Genomic DNA, 9,765 nt, shown 5'->3' on the forward strand with positions numbered 1-9,765 from the left:
CACACAGGTCAGGTGTACTCTTCTATCTGAAACACAGGTCTCAATCTGAAACACACAGGTCAGGTGTACTCTTCTATCTGAAACACACAGGTCAGATGCACTCTTCTATCCAAAACACACAGGTCAGATGCACTCCTCTATCTGAAACATACAGGTCAGATGTACTCTTCTATCTTCTAAGTTTCACTTTCGGTTTCAAGGTGTCAAGAGTGTGCAGGCTGATCCATAAATGTCACACCACATCTGCTGTAAAAATAAATAAAGAAAAAAAATTTCATAAAGAAAAAAAAAAGAAAAAAAGAAGAGAGAGAGAGAAGTAGAAGGATGACTTTTGCAGAAACACCACGCGCTGATCAGGCCTTAAAAGCCTATACTACTTTACTAGGTTTGAAGACTATGATGATGATATGGATATTTATACAGCACCTATCCTTGGTCATATACCAAGCTCTAAGCGCTTTCAATACATTGAATCATTTGCATAAGCTGCCTACCTCTGCAGAGATGACTGAGAGCTGCTTTGAGCACTCATCATTCGTTTCCTGTGACACAGTCAGGTTTTAGCCATGCGCACACACACACACACACACACACACACACACACACTCACACAGACATGTAACTTTTTATTTGCACAGCATGCATCTGTTGCACCGGAAAAAAAACAACAACATGGCAACATAAGTGTTGTCCCCTGGCAAAATTCTGTACAAGAAATCCACTCTGATAGGTAGACAAATGCATATACATTTGGATATGCTGCTGGTCAGGCATCCGCCCAGCAGACATGGTATAGCATGGATGGATTTGTCCGAACGCAGTGGTGCTTCCACTGGGAAGCTGAAAACTGAAACTGAGGTACAGTATAAAGACAAGAACTCACCCTGCGGACCAGAGTTTCCCTGCCGTGAACACTGCTGGACTTGTGGTATAGAAAATTGCGATGGGCAGACAGAGCAGTGCTGTCTGGATGCTCGACCAAACAACTGCTGTCTTCCCCACAGTATTCACATAGAACACGCTGTTGTAGAAAGTCTCCTATCTGAAAAGTCAAAGGCACACATGAATTGTTAACTGATTGAAATCAAAGAAAAAAAACGCAAACGAACAAGCCTTCATAACCGAAGTGAGATTCCTGCTGATTTTTTTTTTTTTTTTAGGGTGGTTTTTATGTTGTTTTTTGTTGTTGTTTTTTTTAAGTACTTCTGCTTAAAATCTTTTTTTTTTTATTTGACAGTGTCAGCTCTACTTCATGCCACATCTGATCCAGGACAGAACTTGCAAAAACATTTTTTCAAAATGGATCAGGGAGTGAAGAAAAAATCCATAAATAAGCCAAACCAATTATCATATAAGCTGCAGAGCAGAGTTAAAGAAGCAAAATTCCATGAAAAAAACAACTGATCATAACCCAGATAAATGCTTGTTTAAAAAATACAGCTCCATCATTGATAATTGTTAAACCAGTACATTCAAGTGAACACAATCACAAACTTACTCTGTGTTTGAGATCATCACTAAATTTCAGCACAGGGCGTCTCTTGTGGTCCAAGCCCTTGTACTCACAACCATATTCTATGATACGGTAAGCCTGCAAAAAAATCCAATGTTAGTATAACAACCAGTAAATGAAGTCTACCAAATATTACATGTGCACAACAATGAAGGCTAACTGCATATCACTCTGAAAGTGTGTATTTATTCTGTGGGTGGGTGGGTGCAAGTGTGCATGTATGTGTGTATGTGTGTGAGGGTGTGTGTGTGTGTGCTCATGTACAAAGTATGTTAAAAAATCACTCTGAAGTTCTGTATACACTTGAAGTGCAAAGACTTACTGGAAACTTTTGCTGGATTTTGTTATTGGGACCACACGTTTTTTGTGAAGCTGAAGTCTTCTGAACAAAACAGGATTTCTCTTCTTCTGGCACTTTGTCCAAGAATGAGTCATCTCGAAACAAGAACAGGGCTGAAAAAGAAAGCAATACATTTTTTTTTTTAAATACATTTTAAAAAATAAGTATAATTATCAGTTTATGAAAAAACAAAAAAACTCATAAGCCATTCAATCAACCCATCTTAAAACAATAAGAAATTAGCCTTCATTGCTCACCTGCAAACACAAAAGAAAGAAAGAAAGAAAAAATGATTGGATCAACAATGTCTCTATGTGTGTTTGAAATCAAATAAATGATAAGATATGCTGAAACCTGAAGTTTGTTTTCAAAATTCGCTAATTCAACATCTGAAATCTCAAATGTGTAATCTTTCCATTTGATCTTGACAAAAAAGTCATACAAGAAGGGGGAAAAAAAGGTACAACTTTTCCATATCAACTATTCATATCCACAATTACATTGTCTATAACCATGATCTGGTTTCCTCTCTGAAAATCCAAACTATAAACAATATTATATAAGTTACACCTTTGAAATGACTATCAAAGGAACTCACACTAGTCACACATCATGCTGTCATCACGATAAAAGCTCTTCGACCAGTTCTGAGTCTTTAACTTTGCACAGCACCCTAACCAGTCATGCCACTGAGATGACCATCAACGGAACTAAAACTTTTCACCACCATAAGCACTCCTGAAGTTGAACTGTGCCAGTTTTCTTAGTATAGTGCTCTAACATGTCACACCATCGAGATGACCATCAAAGGAACTCACAGTTCATGATGTCATCACAATAACTGCCCTAACCAGTCAAACCACTGAGATGACCATCAAAGGAACTAAAAGTTTTCTGCATGGTAAGAACTCTTGAACTGTTCCAGGTCTCTTAGTGCCCAAACATGTCACACCATCCTGATGACCTTCAAAGGGACTCACAATTCATGATGTCATCACAATAACTGCCCTAACCAGTCATGCCACTGAGATGACCGTCAGAGGAACTGAAAAGTTTTCATCACGGTAAGCACTCTTGAACTGTCCAGGTCTCTAAGTATGGTGCCATACCATGTTACACCTTTGAGATGACCGTCAAAGGATCTCACAGTTCATGATAATAACTGCCCTAACCAGTCATGCCACTGAGATGACCGTCAAAGGAACTAAAAGTTTTCATCCTGGTAAGCACTCTTTAACAGTTCTAGGTCTCTAAGTATAGTGCCTTAACATCTCACACATTTGAAATGACCATCAAAATAACTCACTGTTGATGATGTCATCACGATAACTGTCCTAACCAGTCATGCCACTGAGATGACAGTCAAAGGAACTGAAAAGTTTTCATCCTGGTAAGCACTCTTTAACAGTTCTAGGTCTCTAAGTATAGTGCCCTAACATGTCACACCTTTGAGAATACCGTCAAAGGAACTCACAGTTCATGTTGTCATCACGGTAAGCGCTCTTTAACAGCTCCAGGTCTTCCACCAGCAGTCCATTAGCCTCAAGGTAATCCTCGATCACTTCATCTGCGTATTCTCCCCACATGGGGACCCAACCCAGTGCCTCACTGAAAACACATCCTCGCGTGTAAACAAAGTGAAGGAACCGTGCAAGGAACAAAATATCTGGGAGGTAAAGACAAAGAGAGATAAGCACAGACAAACACAGAAGAAAAACATGAAAACAGAAAATATCAGGATTTAAGAAATTAAAGACGCTAGTATTTTGTATTTGTATTTGTATTGCTTTTTATCACAACAGACTTCTCTATGGTAAGGTATTGAATGGTATGGTATGGTATGGTATGGTATGGTATGGTGCAGTTCAGCGTCTTTCATTTGTATTTGTTTGGTTGTGGTTCAGTCATCAGTGGAAGAAGAGTGGTCATTTTTGTAAGTTTTGGAATTGGAAAATCATTGCACAACGCAGAGCTAGTTTCTGAAGAAGACATGCATTATAGCTGAATGTTCCCACACAGCTACATCTGTAACTGCAGTCCTTCTTCTTCTTAGCCATCTAACAGGTCATCTGAGTTATATGTGTATTCATTCATGCTGAATGCTTAAACCAAAAATTATACTGTACAGTGAGTGTCTGTCTTGACAGAAAAAGCCATGGACTGACAACACTGCAGAATGGACATCAAAACCATTTGCTGAGACCCAGGCTTAGACACAGAACTGATAGACCTGGAGGGCTCTGGTAAACAGTACATGCCACACACTAAAAATACATGTGCGCTTTTCATATCAAACGAATAACATATTCTAAAAAAAGAAATGACATCAGTAACAGGAAATTTTCGATCTAAAATTACGTTTCAATAACATACTTACCGTGACCCAACTAGTGCAGATCCCGGCAGGGGTCTGACATTCTTGTCCTGTGCAAACTACTATCTGCCTATGCGGAGAAAACGAAAGCAACTACGGCCGATAACCTCCCGGAAGTAGGTAACCTCCCCTTTGTCCCGCTGGCTAGCGCCCTCTTTTGACGGCAGCCATCATGACTCCTGTTCCTGTGCTCTTCAACTGTTTTTTTCCCTGTTACATTTATACTCTTTGCTGAATGCTGACAAACTCAAGCAAATTAAGCAAAGAGAAACAGACATGTACAAAACACAAAATTAAAAGAAAAAATATCAAACAATAGTGGCTGTCGTTTTTCCCTGTTACAATTACATTCTTTGCTGAATGCTGACAAACTCAAACAAATTAAGCAAAGAGAAACAGACATGTACAGGACACAAAAATAAAAGAAAAAATATCAAACAATAGTGGGTCAGCTGCTATTCATTTGACAGTATCCATGTCAGTTGAGAAAACTACACGGCAAAATTTTGCTGTTGATAAACAGCTGGGACTGGTTCAGTGACATTTTTGCATAACGTGTGTGGGTGGATGGAAGCACATGCAAAAAATTATACAAGCATTCCCACCTGGTGATGTTGATGAATAAAGGCATGATGTCACTGTAGTAGCTGTTCTCAATACTTGTCTGCATCTTTTCCAGTTCGGTAACATCACGCTGATCTGGATGGCGCCCGCCCTGAAATTACATCATCACATGTAGAATGGAAGACGCAAGATGTAGTTCAGGTAATAAGCTAAAATTTATAAAATTGTACATGCTAAAACTGTAAATCCTGCTAAAAATAAAATGATTAAAATCAAATGACAAATCAGTATTTATTCAGGACTTAGCAGATCCGATCATAAAAACGCTATACATAATAAAATCAAACAAATTAAGACATACACTGTATTACACACAGTATAAGTGTGAAATTAAACCAGCTGCAATTACATGTAATAAAGCATTAAATATTAAACAACAGCAGAAACTCACTCTGCTTTGACTTAATGCCAATGACGGTGAATGTTTTTAATCAGTTTATATACATATATGTATAAAGAAAATTTTTCAACAGACAGAAACAAACAAGGAAATCTTTGAGGAAGCTTGAAGGCTTTTGGGTCCCTTTCAAGTGTGTGCAAGCTTTGGGATGTATCAACACTGGTTTTAAGCTGCATGCTTTTGTTGGAGACAAAAGTTATTTACTACATATAAACTTAATAAAGTCATATTATGGATGTCCCCACAAAAGGCAGTTGTAATAAACAAACATCCCTTACCCATTTGATAAAGTTCTCCAACAAATTCAGCTTTCTCTTTTCACACCAAGCTCTGAGTTCTGGCAAAACCTGTAGAGATGGTAAAAGAAATAAAGTGAATGATCAGTACTCTGAGACTGTGAAAGCAAAATGTTAACATCAAGTCCACTTTATAAATACACTGCAAAAAAAAAAGGACTTCAGATTAATAGGTCATCCAGCACATTAACAACATTTCAATACTCGTTTTTCAACAAAAACAATTGAACTTGAAGTTAACATCTTCTTGAAAATGTGCAAGATGAATATTAGAATAAAATATGTTTTCAGAGGCCCCATCAAACCGCAGAAAATAACATCTTTTAATGAGCTGAAAATATGATTTGACCATGAATGTAAATCATAGTTGCATCTGATCACTGTACTGCTCAATTGTCAGGACTAGCTTGTTTTTAACAAAAATGCAATCCCTTTCCCACATTAGGTTATCTCCCACAGGAAATTCTACCAAGAATTCAAATCAAACTTTATAATATCCAATTTACGATATGGCAGGTTTCACAGTATTTGGATCAGAGAAAACTCTTGATTTATGTGGCATCAATCTTGCAAGCTTTTGTGTGTATGTTTCACAATATATTTTATTTTCAATATATATGTAAAACTAAAATTGAAAAGAAAAAAAAAACAGAATATTCAATATTTTTTCCAAGTGTTGTGTTTTATTTGTGCGAGACGTGACGATGTGTGTCTGGTCATGACAGACATGTCATTTCCCCTTTCCAGAGAAGCCTAAAACTGAAGTCAAACAATTTCTTGCATTTATGCCATACAAACATTTTGATTTTCAAATATCTTTTTTGGATAGAACAACATATTATCTAAGTGTTTTTCAAATCAAGCAACAAAAAGTTTTCAATCAATGTAAGCAGGGCATGTTTACCAGCCAAATCTGTCTCCAAAAGTCACTGGGTCACAAAATATCCAGTTTCCAATATACTCCATGCACAGTAATCATAGCAATTGATCTGAAAATCAAGTTTGAGTGCCTTGTATTCTTCAAATTCCATCAAGAGAAGTGCAGACAGGTCTTTGCTCCTATTCCAGCTAGACTGTAAGGAGAATTGACAAATACACATGCATAGAGCACTCAACCACATCTGGGACATCACTTTTAATCTCTAATGAAAAACATCACTTTTAGTCTCAAAGTCAAACGAAACAATGGATTTTTTTTTTTGGGGGGGGGAGGGTTTCTTTTTCCAATTTTTCACTACAATGACCCTGACAACTCATGACCATCTTTTCATAAAACTGTGTCCTTAGTCCAGAAGATTTAAATGCTGCTTACAGCATTTAAAATCATACTATCACACATGGTAAAAAAAAAATAAAATAAAAAAAAATTCTTCCATCGCATTTTACATTCCCCAAAACTCAAAGTATTTTGTTGCAGTTGTGATGGGCGTTGACCACCAACACATGATCACGAGAAGCAAGGATGGCCACAATGTCCAATAATTTTTAATAATGGAGTGTTTGTTATCCCTTGCAATACTTTAATTGAATTAGTAACATATCCAAGATTAGAAAGAAAAAAAATATACATATATATAAATAAAGTGCTAGTGCAACAAATTTTTTGTGATTTGGCATCCTGAACAGTGAAATGCAGAAACAGAGATTTTAAAAACCTGCCACGTCAATTTTCATGCATACTGTATATACATATTCTGATACTGATCTGCTAACAAAATTAATGTCAACTGATAGCTCTGCAAGTTTGTAACACATAGTTTACGATTATTTGTTCTGGGCCGGAAATGTGTTTCGGACAATCCGGGGCTGATTGGCGACAAATGTTTCCAATATTTTCTCCCTGACAATAAAACTAAGACTCTTCTGGTGCTTGTTCACTACAGGTTCCACTTTAAGTTAGTGTTGTAAAATCTTGGAAATATTCTAGGTTAAGATCAACACATGTATTTAAACAAAAATTTAGTTACAACAAATTCATCCTGTCTGAATGTTCATGCATATATGAGTGTGTGTATGTGTGTGTGTATGTATGTGTGTGTGTGTGTGTGTGTGTGTGTGTGTCTGTCTGTGTGTCTGTGTGTGTCTGTGTTTACTTTAAGTGTGTGTGGTTGTGTGAGTGTGCATGTCATGATCTGCAATAATAATGGGCAAGCACACATATTATCTGCACTTCTGTCGTTTACTGGGTGGTCGACAGACATTGAAGAAATATTTGACATAATTATGCTACGGAATCTAGCCATTTTTTTAATGTTCTGAAACATCTTTAAAAAAAAATCATAAAACATACATCTTTTCTGAGCATATCTCTTTCGGCGAAGAACTCATCAGAGTAAGATGTAATGAACAACCGGACATTGATGCGATCCCTGGGTGGGCGAACTGGAGAATCAACAGCAACCGCACAAGCCATGTTGTCTCCCTCTGAAACAGAAGCAACACAAAGTGAGATTATACTCTTAAGTACTGATTACCCAGTATTATCAAAATTACCAAGAGTTCACCTTTGTTGTAATACGTTAAAAAACCAACAAATATCATTTGCTGAAAATCCCAAAGCAATGAATGAAGCACAAAGAAAGGTCTGTCTGAAAGTAGAACACTGGACATAATGAGCAAAACAAAATAATTTTACAAAAATTTACTGTTGCTTTACTGGTTTTTCTTTTTCCATTTGTGCTTTTGAAGTGTACAAAGCATAAATTCATCTTAGTATAATATCTGTCTGTCAGTCTTCAAAAATGTTATTTTGCTGAAAATTTGCACAGGTCTGTCTGGTGGTTTTTGTTTGTTTTTATCAAATTGTTCTGTTCTGAACCATTCTTCCAGTTTCATCATCAAAAGTTAAAAAATCATGCTCATGTAAATCATAAAATTTTACCAGACTTTGGGTTTTTCACTTTGTGCCACATGCTAACGCTATTCAAGTTGAATTTTCAATGGTACAGATGTTAAACCCATTTGGAGTCTTTTGTTAATCTTATATGAGATGCTCTGAATGATTAATGAGGTATGTCACTGACACTGTAAGTTTAAATAGGACTAATAAAAAAATATATATATATTGTTATGAAATGAAATTCATAGTGATCAAGGTCACCACCTGAGATTTTCTCGCACAAGGTTTCAAACCAGAATTCCAATGATTGTAAAATGACCAAAAGTTATACAGATAACTCAAAGGTTTAGAATCTCAAATTTGATTTTTCTCCCAAATATTTTGGGTACTTTAAAAAAAGTTTAATAAATTTTGCTATACAAACTAACTACTTATTCATTATGTGAAACAACTGGATGCATTGATCTAACATGAATCTGAGCAACTGCTTAAGTTACACTTGCAGACTTCTTTATTCAAACAACAAACTTTTGTAAGTTTCTTTAAGCTCTTTAGGTGTTTAGCGAAGATAACTGATAAGTTCCTCAAACACATAAAACTAAAACTGTAAACGTAATAAATTTGCATATTATCACAAGTCATTATATAGAAATAAGCATCTGTCTGGTTATGTTAAAGTTTTTGCTTATGCTGCTTTAATATACAAATATATGTAATTTATCAAACAAAAACTGAAACACAAAAATGAGTTTTATTTAAGTAAGCAAAATGGTATGTTTCTCTTGTGTAATCCAACATTACTTTGTTACAAATCTTTAAAACATCACAATTCATATAAATTATTATTGGCTTGCTTTTTCTTCTTCGACTGGTGGTACTGATAATTACAAATCAAATAATTACAATCCGAATAATTGCAGCATTCCATGACCATGCCCCGTTTTCTATTGTCGTATTGATAATATCCCTTCAAAAGGGAAGTACATTTTCTACAAAACACGAACTGGCAAAGTATGGTGGAGTTAGGGTCGAATGAAAATTGTCTAGTTGTGCAAGTAGAAACGACGATCTGATATCTGTAAACAAAATAAATCCAACTAATTACTATTTAGCTTTTAGTTTTACTTCGAGCAATCACAGAAAACAAAGTGAAATTGGTGCAAACAAACCGCAGTTGACATAACTTGAGTTACAGTATATAGAATATTATTAAACATGCAGCTTCAAAAAACAACCGCGCGAAATGCAAACTTACGAAAATGTCCGATCTCGTGTGAATTTCTCTTTTCAGGTCAGTGGGTTCAATAAACCTTTCTCGTCTGTATTAAGCACCATTTTGTGTCAAGCGTCCATTTATGTTAACTAACATGTAAGAGTAT

The 9,765-nt window shown here is 36.0% G+C and overlaps 1 protein-coding gene across 1 annotated transcript in view; it reads right to left on the minus strand.

Annotated features, from left to right (window-relative positions):
* The window catches only part of LOC143294698 (TPR repeat-containing protein DDB_G0287407-like), a 31,243-nt gene extending 21,478 nt beyond the window's left edge, over window positions 1–9,765 (minus strand). The window contains exons 1-8 of the mRNA XM_076606102.1: window positions 9,642–9,765; window positions 7,838–7,971; window positions 5,530–5,598; window positions 4,833–4,942; window positions 3,328–3,461; window positions 1,836–1,966; window positions 1,499–1,591; window positions 884–1,042 (exon numbers count right to left, since the gene is read on the minus strand). Of these exons, the coding sequence (XP_076462217.1) occupies window positions 884–1,042; window positions 1,499–1,591; window positions 1,836–1,966; window positions 3,328–3,461; window positions 4,833–4,942; window positions 5,530–5,598; window positions 7,838–7,960 (819 nt within the window). The 5' untranslated portion in view covers window positions 7,961–7,971; window positions 9,642–9,765. The remainder of the gene's footprint in view (window positions 1–883; window positions 1,043–1,498; window positions 1,592–1,835; window positions 1,967–3,327; window positions 3,462–4,832; window positions 4,943–5,529; window positions 5,599–7,837; window positions 7,972–9,641) is intronic.

This window comes from Babylonia areolata, chromosome 20, assembly GCF_041734735.1.
Source record: "Babylonia areolata isolate BAREFJ2019XMU chromosome 20, ASM4173473v1, whole genome shotgun sequence".
NCBI lineage: Eukaryota > Metazoa > Mollusca > Gastropoda > Neogastropoda > Buccinidae > Babylonia > Babylonia areolata.